Source organism: Dermacentor albipictus, chromosome 3, assembly GCF_038994185.2.
Source record: "Dermacentor albipictus isolate Rhodes 1998 colony chromosome 3, USDA_Dalb.pri_finalv2, whole genome shotgun sequence".
Taxonomy (NCBI): Eukaryota; Metazoa; Arthropoda; class Arachnida; order Ixodida; family Ixodidae; genus Dermacentor; species Dermacentor albipictus.
The window spans coordinates 171,744,560-171,767,817 of record NC_091823.1 but is presented as its reverse complement, the minus strand read 5'-3'; the positions used below and the strand labels follow the sequence as shown (position 1 = coordinate 171,767,817).

Genomic DNA, 23,258 nt, shown 5'->3' with positions numbered 1-23,258 from the left:
CAACTGGCATTTTCTCTGGCCGCAACTCGTTCCATGTGCATACAGACCGGCTGATCACGAACTGAATCCCTTTCCTGATCCCTGGATTAGTCTAAACGAAGAAGGTTGAACTAACGAAGCAACAATGATGCGCTTGACCGTTGAATAGCCGGTGACAACTAAATGCATCTGAAGTTAATCGCGCGGGCACCGAATTGATGAGGAAACTGGCCTTTACACCCCAGGAAACGTCGATGACTATTGCCATCCAAAGGAGTAAAAAAGGCAGCAAAATGTTGACCGCCGAATAGCTGTCAAGTCTCAACAATGATTTGGCAGCGCTTTAGGAATGTGTGTGGGAAGTGGTGGCGTGCATGGGGAGGGGCGGGGGTATGCGTCTTAATTTCGGGGAAAGTGGGGGAGGGGGGAGGGGAGGGCGGGCCCCCTCGGGCCCCCACTTGGGTACGTGCCTGCCCTGAGCCCAAATCTAGAAATGAAAAGAATTCTGCGCTTCGTTAAACTGTCAATCGCGTCACCTATGTGCAAGAGAAGGTAGATGTCCTTGCAAGTGATCTTGTTGAGGCGCCAGTAGTCCACACAGAACCATCTTTCTTCATAACAAGTACAACAGGGGATGGCCATGGACTGTTGGAAGGTCGTATCACCTCGCGCTGAAGCATGTTGTCGACTTGTTCATTGATTGCACGATGTTGCATGAGATACACGATATGGATGCTGCCACAATGGCAGTTGCGATCCAGTGTCGACATAATGTGTAAAAGTTGACGTCCGGCGCAGGGAAGGTTGTTTTACATTGAAAGAACAAAATTCTTCTAAGAGGCACAAAAGCTGAGCCCTCTGGACTGCTGTAAGGTCATCGGCAATAGAAGAACAGAACACATCACTGGGAGATAGGTCACACGTAGAGACAGCACTGAGCACACTGGAACTAGCACATTAACTGTCATCGGGCACGTCTATAACTTGCACATCTTCGATCGCTTCTACATTGCCAAGACATTCCCCTCAGAGCAGCATCACAAGGTATGGGAACGGGTGACAAACTAAAATGGTGCTGTAGGCCTACGTGATGTCCACTGTCGCAAAAGGTAGCAGCAGACCTTTCCGAATGAGAAAGCGGTCAGATGGGATCAGAAGAAGATGGGATCAGTCAGAAGCGATCAGACAGTAGTACAACAGCGTCTCAGATTCCACTGCAGTACATGAGCACAACAGTTGATGCATTTGGATGAACGTGGGTGTCAGCTTGGACAAGTAGTTTCCTCAAAAGTGAAGAATTGTCGGTGAGAGGCAACAGCAAAAACAATAACAACAGCAAAAATTCTACTTCGGCCCATGCATAATGGATAACGGCATTGTGGTGCTAGAGGTAATCCCAGCTGAGGACAACGTCATGAGAGCACGAAGAAAAGATGAATTCTATGGCGTATAGAATGTCATCAATGACAACACAAGCAGCGCAAGCTGCTAAGGGGTGAATATGCTGAGCCCTGACTGGCTGTGCGGAGGGACAGTGCAGAACAGAAAGGGGTGTCGTGACTTGGGAAAGTAAGTGGCAAAGCTTAGTGTCCAGAACACATACAGCGGCTCCTGTGTCCAAGAGTGCAGACCCGGGAATGCTGTCAACATATACTCCAATTACGTTTGAGGGAATGCGTTGAGGACTTTAACATTTTGACAGTGCCACAGCCCTTACCTCTTGGACTGCGACGATTAGTTTTCCTCGTCCTGAGTTATGGGGGAGGTCGCACCAGCGACAGTGAGCAATGGCAAGGAGACAGGGAAGGGCGGGTAGTTGGTGTCAGGCACAATGTCGGTGACATAGCCAACAGAGGGGGCCATAATATGGACGGTTGGGTTGGCTTGTCACGGGTGGTGTGGCGCTAGGCAGTGGCGCATGATTACAATAACATGCGACATGATTGGCGTAGCCACATTCAAAGCATATAGGCTAGTTGTCGGGAGTACGCTATTGGTAAGCTGTGGCAGGTCCTATTCATATCACAGGACGCGTAGTATGGGGTGGCTGTTAATATGACTGCATGGCGGGCTGCAGTCAGGGCCTAGCCACGACGTCGCCTTAGCAGAGAGGCATACTTGGAGAGAGTGGTTGGGTCCTTGCGATGGCTTCAGCGTAGCCAAGTGGTGCAGCCACTTGGCTAGGGTGTCGTATAGGGCGTCTTGTATAGGGCGTCTTGTATAGGGCGTCTTGTATAGGGCGTCTTGTATAGGGCGTTGCAATGACTTCAGTGTAGCTTAGTGGTGAAACTGCAGGAAGATGTTGATGCTGGTCTAGCAAGACCTCAGCAATTTCTTGCTTGATTGCGCGACGGAGCAGAGGCATAAAATTTGAAGCAGGCTGTTGTATATGCGGCGGCTGGGCAAAGGCCATCAAGGAAAGTTGGCATGCAACATTTTCCTGGACGAACGCTTTCATTTCTGCAAGCAGTGCTGACTGGTCAGAGATGGTAGCCAAACTAGCAATGTGTTCATTGCGTGATGAAGGGCAACATGTCAACGAGCACTGTCTGCGCAGCTCCGTGTATCTTTGGCATCGAGTGACGGTGCTAATTACGGACTGAGGATTCTTTGCAAGAAGCATGTTGAAAGCATCATCCTCTATCCCTTTCATGACATGTCAGATTTTGTCAGGTTCGGACATCGTTGCGTTGACTCTCTTACATAAGTTCAGAACATCTTCAATGTAGCTGGTAAATGATTCACCCAGCTGCTGTGCACATTCTTGTAAATGCGATTCCAGACGCAGTTTGCGCACAGCAGGGCAACCAAACACAGTCACTAAAGAGGTCTTGAACAAGGACCACGTCGGAAAATCGGTCTCATGGTTGTTGTACCAGAGACCAGCTGCACCCGCGATATAGAAGAGGACATTGCTCAGTTTTCTGGGGTCGTCTTATTTGTTGTGGGCGCTTACCTTCTCATATGTTGTCAGCTAGTCCTCCATGTTGGTATCATCTGCACTGCTGTAAATGGCAGAATCCCTGTGGCGAGGCACACCAGAGCACAGGACCGACTGAGAAGGCACTTTCTGGGATAAAGTAGGAGGTGTTTGCTGGGATGCATCTTCTGCGATGGTTGAGAATAGGGTAGGGGATCAAAGTTCTAGGATTAACATTGTAGGCTGAAGCACTCTCCACCACTTGTAAAGGTGTTGAATAGTCGCCAGCATTTGGGCTGACCGCCAGAGCAGGGCATGGACTTTCAGCATAAGTGGCATTCCCTGAGCAAAAGCAGTGGAGAGATTGACCCACTAGAAAGTACTGGAGAGAATGGCCCACTATAGCGTTCTTCTTTTTTTGATACAAATTTTTCGAAAAGAGACCACACCCCTTTTCCCATGTGTGCATCTCGTAAGCTGTGGCCAGGTCAGGGTAACTCCGTGCAGTATCAATGTGGAACACAGATGTGTCGGTCCCCTCTGAGGTTGTAATCACAGCTGATAATTTTTTAATGGGAAGCTTGTTGGCATTGATATCACCACAATATAATCTCCTGGCACCCCGTGGTTTGTGCCATCATACTTTTCGGTCAGCCACTGTGGTTCCATAGTGGCTTTGGTATTGCACTGCTAAACCCAAGGGCAGGGGATCAAATTCTGGCCACGGTGGCTATATTTCGATGGGGGTGAAATGCAAAACTGCCAGTGTCCCATGCAGTGGGAACCCTAGGTGGTCAAGATTAATGTGGAGTCCGTCATTACAGCATGCCTCATAATCATATTGTTGCTTGTGGAAAGACACAGACAGAAGACGCTATTTACAGGCTATTTACACTGGAGCCAGGCAGCCAGGCCGACGCTCGCGCCAAGCGCACCGACCAACTTCGTCGTCAATCTCGCGGCAGCTCGTTTCTTGAGCATCGCTTGATCATATCGTAATACTACCCCCCCGGCGGCAAAAGCACCGTCACGGTGCTATTAAATATCCAAAGCGCGTGGAGAGTTGTAGGGCTTGAGTCGGGTGACGTGGACAATGTCACTGGTTGTCACAGCGGAGGACGTAGTGGGCGTGGCTAGAACGATTTCATAGAGGACATCGGTCACTTTGCGGAGCACACGATATGGGCCTGTGTAACAAGAAAGGAGTTTTTCACATAGGCCAACTTTACGCGAAGGTGACCAAAGCAACACAAGGCTGCCGAGCACAAAATGGACATCACGGTCATGGAGGTCGTAGTGTTGCTTCTGCTTGTCTTGAGACACTTGTAGACGAGCGCGCGCAAGTTGGCGAGCGTGGTCAGCATTGGCAATTGCATCACGGGCATAAGCGTTAGTTGAAGCTGCGGAGGACGGAAGCACAGTGTCCAGTGGTAGTGTTGGTTCGCAGCCCTACACAAGGTAAAACGGGGAAACGCCAGCAGTTTCGAGACGGGAAGAGTTGTATGCCAAAGTAATGTAAGGTAGAGCCAGGTCTCAGTCACGGTGGTCGTCGGAAACGTATTTGGATAGCATGTCTGTAAGGGTGCGGTTCAAGTGCTCAGTGAGGCCGTTCGTTTGAGGATGGTAGGAGGTGGTAAATTTATGCCGTATTGTGCAGGCTTGCATGATGTCATCGATGACCTCGGCCAAAAACGTACGGCCACGGTCTGTTAGCAATTGACGCGGAGCACCATGCATCAAAATAATATCATGTAGGAGGAAGTCCGCAACATCAGTTGCGCAACTGGTCGGAAGAGCATGGGTTACGGCGTAGCGGGTCGCGTAGTCCACCGCGACTGCAACCCTCTTGTTCTCTGATATAGATTCCGGAAATGGGCCGAGAAGGTCTAAGCCGACACAATGAAAGGGCTCGCCAGGAATGTCAAGCGGCTGCGTGGAGCTGGGAAGGCTTCTTGCGTCGTTGGCAAACTTCACAAGTGGCGACGTAACGTCGTACGGAACGGGCAAGGCCCGGCCAGAAAAAAACGGCGACGTACACGGTCATAGGTTTGAGATACGCCGAGATGTCTTGCCGTTGGTGCGTCGTGGAGCTCTTCTATAATGGTGGAGCGGAGGTGTTTAGGTATTACAAGTAGGAACTCAGAGCCGTCCGGATGAAGATTACAATGGTATAGAGTACCGTCGCGGAGGACGAAGAGGTGTAGAATAGCATCGGCCAAAGAGTGCTCAAAATAGTCGATGAGTGCTCTGATGCAGGCGTCACGGCGTTGCTCATCGGCGAAATGAAGCAGCTGTGATACAGAGAATACGCAAGAAGCACTGGCAATATTAGAGGAGTCAGAGTCATCAACAGGGTGACGCGACAAGCTATCAGCATCTTGGTGCAGGCGGCCAGACTTGTACACCACGGAATATGAAAATTCTTGTAGCTTCAAAGCCCATCGACCAAGCCGGCCTGTAGGAACATTTAGCGAAGAGAGCCAGCAGAGAGCATGATGGTCAGCGACTACAGAAAAAGGGCGACCGTAAAGGTAAGGACGGAACTTCGCAACCGCCCAGACCACCATTGCGATGAGCCAGGCCGACACTCGCTCGTGCCAAGCGCACCGACCAACTTCGTCGTCGTTCTCGCGGCGGCTCGTTTCTTGAGCATTGCAATGGTGGTTGCTGGCGGATCGGGAGGCGTCATGGAGAAAGCTGGCGAACAGGTGGCCTCGAGTTCGCGGCGAACAATACGGGTGACGTCGTCACAGGTGGTGGTCTGACGTGGTCGACTCTCACATGTCGACGTAGCAGCAGTGTTGGGTAGCCGCGTGATGTGGGGTGTGATTCGGCGGCTCTTAGCTTGTTCAAGGCGACGGCATTCTTTGATGATGGCGTCGATAGTCGAGACGTTGCCGAAAACAAGCAAATTGAAAGTGTCGTCTGCGATGCCTTTTAGAACATGCGACACTTTATTGGCTTCGGACATAGCATCGTCAGCCTTGCGGCATAGAGCCAAGATGTCGAGGATGTAGGAAACGTACAGCTCCGTAGATGACTGAACACGAGACGCAAGAGCCTTTCTCGCGGCAGCCTTGCGCCCAATGGGGTCGCCGAACAGTTCCCATAGCTTCTCTTTGAAATTGTCCCAACTGGTTATCTCGTCGTCATGTGTTTGGTGCCACACGCGTGGGGTGCCGCCAAGATAAAAGATGACATTGGCGAGCATAATCGTTGGGTCCCACCTGTTATTAGCACTGGCGTGTTCATAGAGTTTGATCCAGTCGTCAACATCCTGTCCCTCCAGGCCAGAGAACACACCTGGGTCGCGATGTGGGGCGACCGTGACGATTGGAGCAGTGGGACAAGCCGAAGCCGTTGCAGAGGTGGGCGCATCACCAGGAGGCATGGTGACAAGCTCAGTGTGCCAACCACTTCTGAGTTCCGTGGTGAGGACGGGTATCGCTGACCTCCACGCGTGTGGAAAGACACAGACAGAAGATGCTATTTACAGGCTGTTTACACTGGAGCCAGGAAGCCAGGCCGACACTCGCTCACGCCAAGCACACCGACCAACTTCGTCGTCATTCTCGCGGTGGTTCGTTTCTTGAGCATCGCTTGATCATATCGTAATAATATTGCTACGGGGTCGTATTCCCACTGACGAAGAGCCGCGCAGGAAGAAGACGAAGACGACGATTGGAAGCTAGCGCGGGCTGTTGCCTCTTGGTCAACTGCGGCGTATTGCCTTGTAAATATACTTGTAAATAGCTTTTCGTCGGTGTCTTCCTACGTAACATATTTGGTGGAGGTGGACGTTCCCTGTACCTCGTCACGGAGCTTCGCAGTGGACGGTCCGTCGAGCCTACCTTCATGGCTCCCGGCGACGCCAACCCGACTCCACCGGCTCCGACACCTGCTGCCACTTCGACGACCTACATCACCCTCTCCGCTCCCCGTGATCCTGGCGTATTCTCGGCAAAAGATGGGGAAGACGTCGAGGACTGGATCAGCCTTTACGAACACGTCAGCCGCAATAACCGGTGGGACCCAACTATCATGCTTGCCAACGTCGTCTTTTACCTCGGTGGCACACCTCGAGTTTGGTATCGGACGCACGAAGATGAGCTGACCAGTTGGGATTCGCTTAAGCAAAAGCTTCGAGACTTGTTCGGCAACCCCTACGGTCACCAACTTGCCGCGCAGAAGGCGCTTTCCGGTCGTGTGCAGACGTCAACCGAGCCCTACGTCACGTACATTCAGGACGTCTTGGCTCTATGCCGCAAAGTTGACGCACACATGACTGAGTCCGACAAGGTCTCCCACATCCTCAAAGGCATTGCCGATGACGCCTTCAACTTGCTCGTGTTTAACAACGTCGCGACGGTGGATGCAGTTATAAAAGAGTGCCGCCGCCTGGAATTTGCTAAAAGCCGACGTATCGACCAACAGTTTGCCCGTCTGCCCAACACCCCAGCGACATCTTCCTGTGCCGACGCTCCTCGTCCCAACAACACTGGCGATGTTACCAGGATTGTCCGGCGTGAGATCGAGGCCGCCTATCCGGCTGCGTTCGACTCCAGCCCCTCCAATGCACCTGCAGTCACTGTTTCCCTGATCCAGGCAGTTGTCCGCCAGGAGTTCGCCAACATGGGTATTCACACCATCTGCTCGGCCCATCGCCCTGATCCCCACCCGGCATCTTCGATTCCACCCCGTCCCGCACCTTCTTACCCTCCACGTTTCCGCAACCCCTCTGAATGGCGCACTGCAGACGACAAGCCAATTTGTTTTCACTGCCATCGAATTGGGCACATTTCTCGGCACTGCCGCAGTCGCTGGAGTTCCCTGAACCAGTCTACATATACTGCCTACTCTCGCCCCCCAGGTGGCCTTTCTCGTCCCTATGCTGCCCGCTCAGATAATGCCGCCACCGATTCTCCTGCGCCGAACCGACCCTATTCTCGTTCGCCTTCGCCCCAACGACGACAATCTCGCTCTCCCCAGCCCCGTCGTTCCTATTCGCCGACTCCCTTCGGACGCCGCTCCCAGCCGGAAAACTAGACGATGCAGCGCCTCGAGGTGACGCTGCATTGCTCCCTACGCCGCCAAATCCTCTGAACCTTCTTGACGTGCAAGTCGACGGTGTTCCTGTATCAGCTCTCATAGACACTGGGGCACATTTGTCGGTAATGAGCGCGGATCTTCGTAACCGGCTGAGGAAAATAATCACGCCCGCCACGACGCCTGTTGTCCGTGTCGCCGATGGCGGAACAGCCCCCGTAATTGGTATGTGTGCCGCCCGCGTCCCCTTCGCCGATCGCTCCACTACCGTGCTATTCACAGTCATCGCTCACTGTCCCCACGACATCATCCTCGGCCTCGACTTCCTCTCCGCACATTCTGCTCTCATCGATTGCTCCGCCAGTACTCTCCGCCTCGACCTGCCTGTTCTGGATCCCGCTGAAGAACACCTTCCTCGCCTCAGTTCCGTCGACTTCGTTCGCTTGCCACCTTCGGCACTGACTTACGTTGACTTCGTGTCATCCCCGCCAGTGCCCGACGGTCACTACATCGCGGCTCCTATGCAAGACGTCCTCCTTACACACGGGATCACACTACCTCATACTATTTTATCTGTTACGGCGAATTGCGTCTGCCTGCCAGTGGTCAATTTTGCCTTGACGACACAAGTGCTGCCACGCGGGATGTCTCTGGCCCAACTTTGCTCATTCGAGGATCACTCTGTAGCATCGATTTCAATAGACGACAATTCAACCGATCCTCCTCTACCATCGCAGTCGGCGACTTGTACCATCGCCAACTTACAGAAAATGATTGCACCCGACATGCCGTCCGAGCACGCTCGTGCGCTCTACCGCGTTCTCATTTCCTACCAAGATATTTTTGACTTCAACGATCGTCCTTTGGCCCAAACAACAGCTGTTAAACATCGCATTAATACCGGAGATGCCCCTCCTATTCATCGCCGCCCGTATCGAGTATCACCGGCTGAGCGTCAATTGATTCACACCGAAGTTCGCAAAATGCTTGCCAAGAACATTATTGAACCGTCATGTAGTCCATGGGCGTCACCGGTTGTGCTGGTAAAAAAGAAGGATGGCTCATGGCGCTTTTGCGTGGATTATCGGCACCTTAACAGGGTTACCAAAAAGGACGTGTATCCCCTACCTCGGATTGATGACGCCCTTGACTGCCTCCACGGTGCTCGCTATTTCTCCTCTATTGACCTTCGCTCCGGCTATTGGCAGATTGCCGTAGACGATCTCGACCGCGAGAAGACTGCCTTTGTAACACCCGACGGTCTTTATCAATTCAAGGTGATGCCATTCAGCCTATGTAACGCTCCTGCCACTTTTGAACGCATGATGGACTCCCTTCTTCACGGTTTCAAATGGTCCACGTGCCTGTGCTACTTAGACGACGTTATAGTATTCTCCCCAACATTCGCTACGCACCTCGAGCGCCTCTCAGCAGTCCTGGACGTTTTTCGGCGAGCCGGTCTGCAACTCAGCGCATCGAAGTGCCAATTCGGCCGTCGCCAGATTACCGTCCTTGGACATCTCGTTGACGCGAACGGAGTGCAACCGGACCCAGGCAAGATCCATGCTGTTACGCACTTCCCTGTTCCGAAGTGTGTCAAGGATGTGCGCAGTTTCATCGGCCTTTGCTCGTACTTCCGCCGTTTCGTCCAAAATTTCGCGGCCATAGCACGACCACTAACCGAGCTTTTGAAAAAATACGCCCCTTTCCAGTGGGGCGATAACGAGGCCTCTGCATTCTCGCTCCTCATCGATCTTCTCACAACGCCCCCCGTTCTGGCCCACTTCGATCCTTCTGCGCCTACCGAAGTCCGTACTGATGCCAGCGGTCACGGAATTGGCGCAGTACTTGCACAACGCCAGCGTGGCCACGACCGTGTTATCGCTTACGCCAGCAGGCTCCTCTCGCCCGCGGAGCGCAACTATTCCATCACTGAGCGTGAGTGTCTGGCCCTAGTTTGGGCGGTTGCGAAGTTCCGCCCATACTTATATGGCCGACCCTTTTCCGTTATCACAGACCATCACGCGCTGTGTTGGTTATGCTCATTGAAAGACCCTTCAGGAAGACTTGGTCGCTGGGCCTTACGCCTCCAAGAATATTCGTTCTCTGTCACCTACAAATCTGGCCGACTACACAAGGACGCTGACTGCCTGTCTCGTTACCCGGTAGACGAGCCTGACGACGCCGACAGTAGTACCGCCGACGGCATTTTCTCTGTGTCTGCCTTCGCTAACATCGCCGATGAGCAGTACCGAGACCTATCGCTGCGAGTACTCATCGAGCGTCTGCGCTCTGCACCTACCGATGCATCCGTTCGCCGATATGTCCTCCAGGGCGGCATTCTGTACCGAAGGAGCTTCCTTCCTGACGGCCCTGATCTTCTTCTTGTCGTGCCACAACATCTACGACAGACTGTGCTCTTTCAGATGCATGACGCACCCACTGCACGACATCTTGGCATAACCCGCACGTACGACCGCGTCCGCCGCCGCTTCTATTGGCCTGGTCTTGCTCGCTCCGTTCGACGCTATGTTGCTGCCTGTGATCCCTGCCAGCGTCGGAAAACGCCTCAGGTGCTACCTTCCGGTCATCTCCAGCCGATCACCGTCCCTGTGGAACCGTTTTTTCGTGTTGGATTAGACCTCCTCGGTCCCTTTCCCACGTCATCCTCTGAGAACAAATGGGTAGCCGTCGCAACTGATGACGCCACCCGATACGCTATCACGCGGGCTCTACCTACCAGTTGCGCCACTGACGTCGCGGACTTTCTCTTGCGTGACATTATCTCAGTGCATGGCGCCCCGCGACAGCTGCTTACTGACCGCGGTCGTAACTTCCTCTCGAAAGTTATCGCCGACATTGTGCGTTCCTGCTCTATTCAACACAAGCTCACTACCTCATACCATCCTCAAACCAATGGCCTGACAGAGCGCTTAAACCGTACCCTTACCGACATGCTGTCCAAGTACGTTTCGAAGGACCACCACGACTGGGACGTTGCCCTTCCTTACGTCACCTTTGCTTACAATTCTTCCCGGCACGACACCGCCGGATTTTCTCCATTTTATCTACTCTACGGTCGCGAACCGACCTTGCCCCTTGACACGGTACTTCCTCCTGCTGCGACCTCAACAACCGAGTATGCGCGCGACGCCATCGCCCTCGCCGATCATGCACGCCAGCTTGCCCGTGCTCGACTGACGGACTTGCAAACCACGCAGCAGCGTCAGTACAACGCCCGCCACCGTGACGTACAGTTTTCGCCTGGTGCACTCGTGCTCCTGTGGTCGCCCTGTCGTCACGTTGGACTTTCCGAAAAGCTCCTTTCGCGATACACAGGGCCCTACCGCGTGCTTCGCCAGGTGACGCCTGTGACTTATGAAATTGCTCCTGTGAGCTCAACCTCGTCATCTACTCTGGCGTCCAGTGATGTCGTGCACGTCAGTAGGCTCAAGAGCTACTACACTGCTTCCGAGTCCAGCCTTTAGTCGCTCCGGGACGGCGCTTTTGCCGCCGGGGGTAATGCTACGGGGTCGTATTCTCACTGACGAAGAGCCGCGCAGGAAGAAGACGAAGACGACGATTGGAAGCTAGCGCGGGCTGTTGCCTCTTGGTCAACTGCGGCGTATTGCCTTGTAAATATACTTGTAAATAGCTTTTCGTCGGTGTCTTCCTACGTAACAATATCGTGGTTTTGGCCCATAAAGTGAGTTTCTTCCATGGGACCTTTGATCCCACTACTTCTGGTTCTCACGTTTGATAGATTGCTACATTGTAAGACCTGGCGCAGTGGGCGCGTGTACAGTAGAATCTCAAGGATACGAACCTTACAGGGTCATGAAAAACATTCGTACCCCCCGAAACTCATATTATTGAGAAGTATAAAAACAGGAGACTTAAAGTAGGAGAAACTGGCAAACTTTTCACTGAATGGAGCAATAGACAAGCGCTTTTCTTGCAGAGAAAGAAATTTCTAATGTCCGTTGACCCTGGTTAAAACACGTTGGTGGGCTAGTTGGTCATAATCCATGATAGAGTGTATGAGCGCGACTGAAAGAAGGCGTAGAGCGCTGTCTCAATGTATATGTTCCTTTCTACGTCCTCATTCAGTCGCGCTAATACACTCTACCGTTGACCCTGCCCATTGAAACTGCATCAAGATGTAATGAACATATTCAAAAGCGCTGTGCTGTTACAATGAACACTTCCAACCCGGTCTCCATAAAAGGATAGTGTATGCAAAGTTGCAAAGCAGACAAGCGTGATTGAACTGGGCACGTGGCAGTGCCCACCTTCTCTCCCCCGCTCCAGTCTGACCGCGACAAAGATTAAAGATGAGAGAGTGCCCAGTGTGCATTTCAGAAGGTGAGAAGAAAGTCGCTCACTTTCAACTACGGTAGGGTAACCACACTCTTAAGTTACATGTCTCCAGTGTGCTTCAGGGCAAAGCAGTACAGTGTACTGAAGCCGTGGCCTTTGATCTCGGAGGCAATGACAGCAGCATCCTAGAACAGAGTTCACCACATGCATGTGCAATCTTGGCAGCTACGGTGGTGGCACTGTTGTTCTTGCACAGTTCTCTGTGTGGCACTGTATTCACTACATTACGTACACTATTTGAACGATTTGGCCGGTCAAGCGTTGCTATCAATATTAACGTCGCCCACGTCGGTGTGAATGCGGCACAACACGCCACTGTCCCACAACATTGCAAAGAGTCAGCAATTATGTTTAGTCGACACTTCGTTAACATTGTCGCTGATAATGGTTCATGAAGACGTTCTACCTTTCAAACTTCGCACTTTTTCGTCGAAGTGGGATAAAAAAACATGACTTTAAATCTCAGCGCACGTGCGGCCAATGCTGCAGCTCCAACAGCAAGTTTTTTGCAAAATTCTGGCATGCTGCATTACTTTCCACTTCCAGGCAACTAGAACGCTTTGCTATCGTATGCAGAATCCACTCGTGTCCTGCTGATAACCAAATATATCACAAGCCCTTGAAGAAAATATGGTGGCGGGTGCAGTCGTAGTTTAAAAATGGCAGCAGATCAGAACCAGCTGGGCGCTGTTTCGAAGGGACTACAATCAGAACCAACACTGTAGCTAACGACACTATTAGCATCTGAGTTTTAAAATTAACGACACTGTAGCAACACTGTAACTACTGACACAACAACCACCTTATGCGGAACTCTCAGTTTCATTATAAACAGGTCCGACTGTATGTATGTATGCATGCATGCATGCATGCATGCATGCATGCATGTATGGATGTATGTATGTATGTATGTATGTATGTATGTATGTATGTATGTATGTATGTATGTATGTATGTATGTATGTATGTATGTATGTATGTATGTATGTTACTATCTATTGACACAACTATATTTGGCAGAACCATAATGCAGCGGGTATGCGCCAGTGGGGACGACGCTGAAGTAGCGCGAGTTTTTAGGTGAAGCGGGAATAAACGAAGAAGACGTTTTTGTTCCCTTGGACGACTGATAAAGTGCGTTTCTTGGCGGTGCTGCTATGCATACTCGTCGATCCCACGTCGTTACACTATGCATCTATCTATGTATGTTTGTATCTAACCATTTTCCTACCTACCTGGGTCACCTGGTAGTCAGTGGTGCAATGGGTGGCACATCAGGCAGTTATGCTGAGGTAACAAGGTTGAAAAACAACAAGACCAACTTGGGTCACTAAGTATGTGGCAATGTGTACATATGTGCCACTCTTCAATGAACCTCTTTCACACTGACACAGGTTATTGTAGACGCGGGATTGGGTAGGCATTGTTGCTCGAAGAAACTCTTTGATGCCAACTTAGAGTACCGGGTATGTGCTGCTTTTTCAGTAGTGTTTGTTGGCATGAACGCTTTTCATGCCAACACTTTGGCAAGTTACGCCATGAATGCAGTAGGTTTGTGCTGCTTTTTAATAACTTCTCACCAACTTGGTTTACACAGTACGTGCCAATGAATGTATGGCAAGCGAGGGATCAATTGCATTTGCAGGGCACCGACACACCGTGCTTCTGATCTTGGAGGCCACGTGCAAACTTTGTGGCAGTACCACTAGATGGCACAGCCTGTCCAGAAAAAAGTACAAGAGAAGAAGCCAGTTGCTATATGACATATCTTTCAGGCGCCATGCATTTCAGAGGCCACACGCAGGATTCGCTATAGCGGCACTACATGGCACCGAGTGTTCTTAGGGAAGTGCAAAAGGGAAGTCTTTCTGCAGTACATGCTTCATGCATACCTCATTTTGAGGGCGGCAATACGTTGTGTTGCTATATTGATTTGCTAGTGTATTAATGTCGACAGTCATTGTGAGATGGGTTCTTCCACAATTTTTTGTTTGCTTGCCCGGTAAATGCAGGGCAGGCGATTCTCCCACTTAACAAATTGAGGCTACTGATACTTGCCTGCTACAGTGAGCTGAAGTTTCTCTGATCCGTTGGTGTTGCAGCAGAACAGAGAGGCAATTGTCTCCTTGCTTTTCTGCCTAACCTGACATACCTGGCCTTTAAAGCAGAGGCTCTTCTCAGGCTAAAAACTAAAAACCAGGCTTGCCTCACATGCATTGAAAAAGTCTCAGGGCTCATATCCCACGATGAGTGATGGCAATATAGTCGTGATCCGATCGCTCTCGACTGACTGGCTGACTTTTTCTTGCTTCACTGCCGAGGCTTTTGCAGGCAGGACCATACCTTGTGTTGAGCTGGTGGAGCCAACTGCTAGAAGCCTGAAACCATCAATGCCCAAAGGAAGTGTAATCTCGTCAGTTTTTTTTTTTCTTTTTTCGGAGAACTTTGCTGTCAATGTTCATGCTCGCAGCGGTCACTTCTTTAAACAATGTTACTGGAGCTTCCTTCAGCTGAATGTTGTGGACTGTCTTCGCCTCATGCATGTCGTCGCTGAAGCGGAGCACATTTTTCATTATTTGATCAAGTTGCCCAATGATCATGCACAATGTCGGAAGTGCAAGGTTCAGCTCTTTCGCCTAGTCCGTGCATTTTATTTTTGCATCCTTGTCCCCCTTTCATAAAATGTCTAACTTCTCTTTAAAGGAGGGGGCTTTCTGCTTGTGAGGCATCCTTATTTGCTAGTGGGCACTTGCTGAAACAGCACAGTTATCACAAGGCACAGCGCATGAACGCGAACACAAAGAATAAAAGAAAAGAACAACATGGCTGAAATAGCCAGACCCAAGACCCACGCAGGCACAGCCTGTGCAATCTGTACTTGCAAGGCAAAGGCACAGCTAGCAGGCGAGGCTGGCAATCCACACAATGCTGCGTGGACGTTTATCCAGAATGATGACAGCTGGCGCTGCTGTTTACACTGCACCATGGAGTTGTTGGAGCATCTTCAGCAGCCACATGGGTGGCCACGTCTGTTTGTGTGAAACGCCCCGGAATGTAAAGTAGTTCGCTAGATCCGAATTCTAGTAAGTTGTACTCTAATAAAACTTGGCTGAGGCCAACAAAAATTTTATACCACCCTGAAATTCATATGAGCCATAATATTATCGAATTCTACGGTACACGACCGGTCTTGCAGTGAGCCTTTTCCTGTAAACACCATGACTGTCACATTGTGTCGTAGCTTGGGTAAATAAATGCGTGTTTGATGGCGATCTGATTCAAGAACCTTCTCTGTGCCCTGTTGGAGAGTTGATGAACCATTGTGCGTTACGGTGTGGAAGAGCGTTGTGCCCTTTCCTGACCATCGCTCACCGCGTGAGCTTCTTGCAAACCTATCTCACAAGCCCTGTGGTTTGTCCTGTGCATATGTGTTTGTGTGACGTATGCCTACAGGCTCCGTGCTTACCATACGCGTTTTCGCAGTGAGCTTTCATCACTCCCGTGCTGCTGAAACAAAATGACGTCAGAGGCAACATTTGACAACGGCTTCATTTTGTAACAGCACTCTTGTGGTCAGCCAGATTTCAACTTCTCCAGTTTTGCAGTTATGTGCCAGCAACATTGAATGGTGTAGCTAACAAAGCTAAAATAAAGGCTTTCCAATGTGATCAATGACAACGTTAGCACATAGTTTTTTCAAAGCAGATAAGGATTCCTTTACTTTTTGTTTTTGTGCAGGCCACACCCAAAAAATTTTTGCCCAAGTTTTTAATTAATATATTGTGGCCCTTACACATGAATATACAGAAATACTGAAAAAACCATGCATAGCTGCACATGGCACCTATAAAGTCAAAACCTGCAATAACAAAATCCTGCAACAACAAAATTCTTGTGACAGCAAAACATTATTGTATCCCCCATGAACACCCCTACGATCGAATGCATTTTGTACCTCTCGTCATAGAAATGTAGCTGAACTACAATCTCGCATTGATGAAATTTGTCAGACGATAACCCCACATATTACTTACTCGCGCAGGGCTAGCGGGTTCCAAAATTAGCTCAAATGCATTTGCTTTGCACTAAAATTGCATAACATAAGGCCACATTATGCTTGCATGATTGCGGAAACATTTTATGGCCGCCATCTTGTTTGTTGATCGCCTGCTTGAAGTGGCATGCATGTTGCTACCGACATGCATCGTCGGTTTTTGCACACTTGGTGCAGTGCACAATGTGTAACTCAGTGAGAAATGTGCAACAAAAACAAAGAAATCCACTTCCCACCAACACGGACTTGTTTGTTTATGGCACTTGAGATGGCCGCAGCATGGGCTGCCACGCATTGAGCCTTGAATGAGCAATCGTCCAGGAATACACATTCCTTGCTTCAACAATGCTGATTACGGTGCCGTCTGACAGGCACTGTGTGCAGATTCAGTGCCAGATGTAAACATGCACGAAGGGGCCATAATCTAAATTGATCGTCTTTTGGGACTAGATACGATTACTTTTGCGCTCGAAACTGGACGTGATGGTGTCTACGGGCAACAGCGTGTGCTGGAAAAACACTGCTGCATTCGTGGAGCACTGCTACTACGTGCCCGTGCCCAGTTATGCAAAATCTTGCCAAAATGAACGTACCTCAGAAAGCAATCGATCTAGAATATCGCTCCATGGCAGTGCCTTTGCTGCTGATCAACGCACGGGGTGCACTTTGTGCTGTTGGCAAGGCAGCTCTATATCCTCAAGCAAGGTTCGCCAAAGTAGGCTAACAGACTTTTAAAAGCAAAGTTTTGCTCTGCAACGCATTCCCTATCTATGCTGTCATTTCAAGGGGGTGTGAATACTCAAATATTAACTTTTGAATCAAATAGTGAACGTTGGAACAATTTGATTTGCGAATCAAATATCTAATATTCAATTTCTTGAATATTCGAGTTCTCGAATAATGGTACCTTCGGTGAATGAACTGGCCATGGACGGTGCCCTGACACATGCTGCATTCCCACGGCACGCAATCTTTATCAAAACAAGGTTCGACCATGTCAACCAGACCGATCAGAACAATTAACGCTACACGAACGAAGGGAACAACAAAAGCAGTAATTGTGGAAAGCGTAGAAGTACATGCGATGATCGGGCCAATAACCCACCAGAAGGCATGCTGATCGTATCGGGACATGCTTGTTCAGCACTCATGCATGCAGATTCGCACAGTTGGGAGCTTTCTACCCACATGCGAGCACACAGACGAACTTGCATGCGTGCTCGCAGTAGTTGCCAGCCGGTCAACCACAGACCTGAACGCTGTTCAACGGCCATCAATCTAACCCATACGCATGATATCATGACCAATCACTGATGAGCCACCCATAGGAACATAGGAGTGACAAGCTTTCTGCAACAGTTTGCTTTCCGTTGTGCCATTGGCTGGAGGTGAATTTTCATAATGGCTACACCATTTGCTACACTGTCTAGCTCGTCAGGCCTAATGGAAGTTGCGTCTTTGGGTGTCGGCGGTTACCGAATAATGGCAGTTACCAAATGACGTAGATTTATTCACTGTGATCACACGACCCTCAGAAAGCTGTCAAACCAGCTCACTAACGAAAACAAGTGCACGGGATGGCCATTACATGTTCACAGTCGCCATCATTACAAAATACCATATGGTGGCCCCTTGTTACGAATGCTATTGGCAGCACATAACAGTCTCTTTTTGCGGCTTCATGTGACCCGTCACAAGGCTAGCTTTAGATGCATATGGCAGGCTCCAAAATTTCATGTGACAGCATGCTCACCCCCGGCTGCAGACACATTTAACAGATGGCAGATAGACACTGACGAAAGAAAAAAAGAAAGGGTGCGGGGCTACGTCGCACAAACTTTAGCATCGGTGCCGATGACTGCGTGCATCGGTGCCACGTGACATGAGGTGCATTCCTCGCTCTTATTAGCCTCAATGAGCAGATGATAACCCACATAAACTACCTGCCGTAAAGATGGAAGAACCCTCCTGTTTTCTAGAAGAAATCCGGAAAGAAATACTTTCTAGGCAATAGAAGATTCCCATTAAGCACATACAGTATGGCCCACTATTAAACTGAAAACCCCATTAGTAGTTAGGACAAATTTGCTATTTCTTCAGCTTCAGAGGGCAAAAAAAGCACCGAATACTATTTGACAGACATCATCATCATCAGCCTGGCTACGCCCACTGCAGGGCAAAAGCCGCTCCCATACTTCTCCAACTACCCCGGTCATGTGCTAATTGTGGCCATGTCCCTGCAAACTTAATCTCCTCCATCCATCTAACTTTCTGCCGCCACCTGCTACGCTTCCCTTCTCTTGGAATCCAGTCCATAACCCTTAATGACCATTGATTATCTTCCCTTCTCATTACATGCACGGCCCATGCCCATTTCTTTCTCTTGATTTCAACTAAGATGTCAGTAACTCGCGTTTGTTCCCTCACCCAATCTGCTCTTTTCTTATCCCTTAACATTACACCCACCACTCTTCTTTCCATAGCTTGTTGTGTCGTCCTCAATTTAAGTATAATCATAAGCCTCAAGGTTTCTGCCCCGTAGGTGAGCACTGGTAAGACATAGCTGTTATAAACTTTTCTCTTGGGGGATAATGGCAACCTGCTGTTCATGATCTGAGAATGCCTGCCAAATGCACCCCAACCCATTCTTATTCTTCTGATTATTTCAGTCAGTCTCATGATCCGGATTCGCGGTCACTACCTGCCCTAAGTAGATGTATTCTCTTACCACTTCCAGTGCCTTACTATCTATTGTAAGCTGCTGTTCTCTTCCGAGACTGTTAAGCATTACTTTAGTTTTCTACAGATTAATTTTTAGACCCACCCTTCTGCTTTGTCTGTCCAGGTCAGTGAGTATGCATTGCAATTGGTCCCCTGAGTTACTAAGCAAGGCAATATCATCAGCAAATCTCAAGTTACTAAGGTATTCTCCATTAACTCCTATCCCCAATTCATCCCAATCCAGGTGCCTGTGGAAATGTGCCTGAGGCGATTTGAGTCCTTTGGGGCAGTAAAATGCAGGCATTCATTTTTTTCGGACTGCCCGATTTTTTGGACATTGTCTCTAGCCTCCTGAGCGTGTGCAGCACTGTTTCTTGCACAAAATTTGGAAGCATAGATGTTTGTGTTAAATTTTCTGGCATTCCATTTGATATTCATCTTTTTTTTATTTCATTCATTGCTTGATTCGAAAATACTATTCGGTGTTCGCGCACCCCTCATCATTCTGCAATAACAAAATTCTCGCGAAAGCGATTTTTTGAACGGTCCTCACAGATTTCCTTATAGTGAAGTTCAACTGTAATACGCATATGCTCACTTAGAACTGCTGATTTCAAGAGAAACTTGGCTGTGCAATCATTCAATCAATGCAGGTATGATTCCTACTTGCAGCTGTGCCCTCTGCTGTGGACTCGATTCTCAAATGGTGCAAGTTTTGGTTCCTTCTACTCGGTAGGATAACCATTCTGCTGTAGCTTGCTATTTCTCTGAATTTGGACACGATTTTGCATGCATTTCAGTATTATGTGCCCCTTCTCACAACAGTCTCATAAAAAGTTTGTGGGCTCATTATGAATGCACGGCCCACAAGGTGTGCACTCAAACCTCGATATAAAAAACCTCTATTTAACGAAATTCCCGATGTAACAAACTATCTTCATTTCTCGATCTTAGCTGCATTGAAAAGCGTGTAGTTTTTTTTTATTTAGCAAAGTAACTTCGTGACACATACTTAATTTAACTTCAATTAAGTTTTCAGCCATTTCAATCATGTACTTGGAGCCTGTATGGTTAGCAAATCTAGTGAAAAACTATGTTGGCCGAGGCAAGAGTTACTTCAAGCGTCCTACTGCATAAAATGTTTGAGCAGCAAAACCAGTGTCGCGCCTGCCAAGTGCCGTAGGCAGGACATGTGGCTGAGCCATTTGTCACGCTGGTAAATAACTCAGACAAGCACAAAAGCTGACAATTCCTTCTGTACAAAAGGGATGGGGAGGGAGCGAACGTGTGGCAACGTGATCAAGCACATGCAGGGTGGGAGGGCGGGCAGAAACACGCACCTCTCTGCCTTCTGCTTTTCACGCACATCTGTGCATGGGCCAATCACTGTATCAATCTTGGAGGTAGTCTTTCCACGGCAAGCCAAAATGGATGATGCCTTCACGTGCATTTTGTTGTTTCCGCGCGTCTAGTGTTGGCAGTCGTGTAATCTCAAGTTTCGGAGACACAGTACAAAGCGCTCGCTAGTATTGTGACTGCGAGTTCGCAGTCATCAAGTGAGATCTGTTGTTTGCCTGAGCACACATGACACTGATAAAACTACGAACCTTACTTCATGTAGTCTCTCTGCTATCGCCATCAATGCTCCACCTCTCAGGCTAAACTGGCCTTTGGCCCTCCCCACCAACTCGCAGGGCACACAATAAAGTTCTTTTCTCCTCCTCCTCATGACGAATATCTGTATCTTTTTACGCTATTGTTCTTAATTTGCTGGCACCAGGAGCAGGTACTAAGTGCGATCAGCTATGGCATCCAAGATTTATGATGCCGCATGATGCGGGCAAATCTCGGACAGCGTGAGCCACGTCAGTGCAGTGCTCTCAGTGCGATCTGCACCACACGTGCTGGTGCTTGTAACTGCTCTATTATTGCTCACCCTTCTTGCAATTTGTTTACAAGTGCTTACTAACAAGATGTTATCCACCCAAAATGCTCTGGGAATTTGTGAAGTTATTTATGATGCTGGATCTCTAAAACCTCTAATTAACATTTGCAATTTGACAAAGTTTTACACAGAAAGTACAACTTCGTTATATGATGAGGTTAGACTGTAGCGGCACTGTCCTCAGCAGTGACCATCACGAGTGAGCGGATGAATGGGATTTATGGAAAAAAACAAGCAACCTTGTAACTCTGCAGCACATATAGAAGGCCTGCGATGCTTCCTGTTCCTCCCTTCCGTAATTTAATGCCACCATCTCAGAAGTTCAACCCAGTACGATTGTTATGGCCCACTAGCACTTGCACCAATAAAATTCTTAATACCAAACACAGGTCACCCACCTCCTTCTCCTCAAGCTCTCGCTGCTTGCGGGCGATCTCCTTGCGACGCTCGGCCAGCCGCTGCTCCATCTCCTGCAGCTCGCGCTCTTCCTCCTCCATCAGCCGCTGCCGCTCCTCCATGAGACGCTCGCGCTCTGACTTCTGCCGCTCCTGCGCGAGGCGCTCACTACGCTCGGACTTATGCCGGTCCTCCGTGTGACGTTCACCTCGCTCAGACTTATGCCGCTCCTCCACGTGACGCTCACCACGCTCAGACTTTTGCGTCTTGTCGGGGGCTGCCGGGCGCTTGCCATTGACTGCTGCCGTTGGTGCCTTTTTGTCAGCCCCGTCTTTCCGCTTGGCCGGTGGGAACTTGGACGGCAACTTGACACCCTGCATCACAAGGCCAATTCACAAATGGCTTGGCCTAGTGGTGCAATCTCACAGGACAGTTCATGGAGACTCAATGAAAAACAAAAAGAAAATTAAATTAAATGCAGATGCAGGCAGCTCGAACTGTGTCCTTAGAATCCTGAATAAGGATGAAGTGCCAGTGCTACCTGACGCATCCAGGCCAAAAGTAGATTGCCTTAAGGCATTCTAAAGGTATTGCACTAAAACATTAAAGGGACCCTGCAACACAAGTTATGTGTGTTGTTTTTATTATACATTTGCTTACTACAAGTCTTGACAATGCTGCACCGACAGGGAAAGCCCCAACAGCAGAACATTTATTATTTTATTCTGCTCAGGAGGTCTGCTTCTGCACAAGCTGCAGCACACCACACCAACTACTGTATATACTGTATAACTACTGTATATACTTGTGTAATAGATGCACTCGCATATTAAAAATACGTACCTCCCAACTTTACGCTTGAAAATTTCTATTTTTGTTCGCCCTTCGCATAATAATCGCAGCTCCGACTTTGCTCCTGCACAGTCCCCCAGCGAACGGCCACGCTGCAGTTTTTTGGAGAGAGTAGAATATTTCACTCTCAAACACATGTTTAGAGCATAGACTTAATCACGATGCCTGTCGCTGTGTTGGAAATTTTATATAATGCCACCTGAAAAACGCCGAGATCTTGTAGACAAAATTCTACAGCTATCTTATGTAGGCTGCAATCCATGCTAGCAGCAAACATGCTGCAGTGACACATTGGCTCGCGTGGTGTGTTTGATTACGGAGAAGCTGACGGCAAAGGCATGATGAGAGAACACTGGAAGCATCATGCATGCGGTAAGAACATGCTGCGCATTATCACGGTCACTTGGGGCCTGATGGAAAGAGTGACCACAATAACACTCAGCCTATTCTTACTGCATGCTTGCTACCAGTGCCGGCGCAAGGGTACCTCGCCGACTCGAGAGAGAAAAAAAAATGCACAGAAATTCCACTGGAGTTCTCCAAGTATACGTAAGAATTGTACCACTTGCTCATCTCCATGCAGCCCGGCATCATTATCAATCTTATCAAGCTTGATAGGACCAGTATAAAGAGTTATCATCCCTTATCAGCTGTTATCAGCCTTATTGGACTAGATCCGATCCTCATTAACACTTATCGGTTTTTATCAGCCTTATCAGACTCAATCCGGCTGTTATATACCCTTATCGGCCGTTACCAACCTTATTGCAATCGATCCAATCCTTTTCAACTCTTATCTGTCCTTATCAACCTTATCGTACATGATCTGAACCTTATTAGCTATTATCGGTCGTTGTCAAACTTTTCAGCATTGCTCTGATCACCATAAGGCCTTGCCACTTTTTAGGCACCTTATCCATTCGCATAGAACCGTTATCAACAGTGATGAGACCCATATAACCCCT

At 49.1% G+C, this 23,258-nt stretch overlaps 1 protein-coding gene across 1 annotated transcript in view; it reads right to left on the bottom strand.

Moving 5' to 3' along the window:
- LOC135902134 (protein SPT2 homolog) overlaps positions 1 to 23,258 on the bottom strand; it is a 136,469-nt gene that overhangs the window by 63,608 nt on the left and 49,603 nt on the right. Inside the window, exon 6 of the mRNA XM_065432065.2 lies at positions 21,444 to 21,815. Coding sequence (XP_065288137.1) covers positions 21,444 to 21,815 — 372 coding nt within the window. The remainder of the gene's footprint in view (positions 1 to 21,443; positions 21,816 to 23,258) is intronic.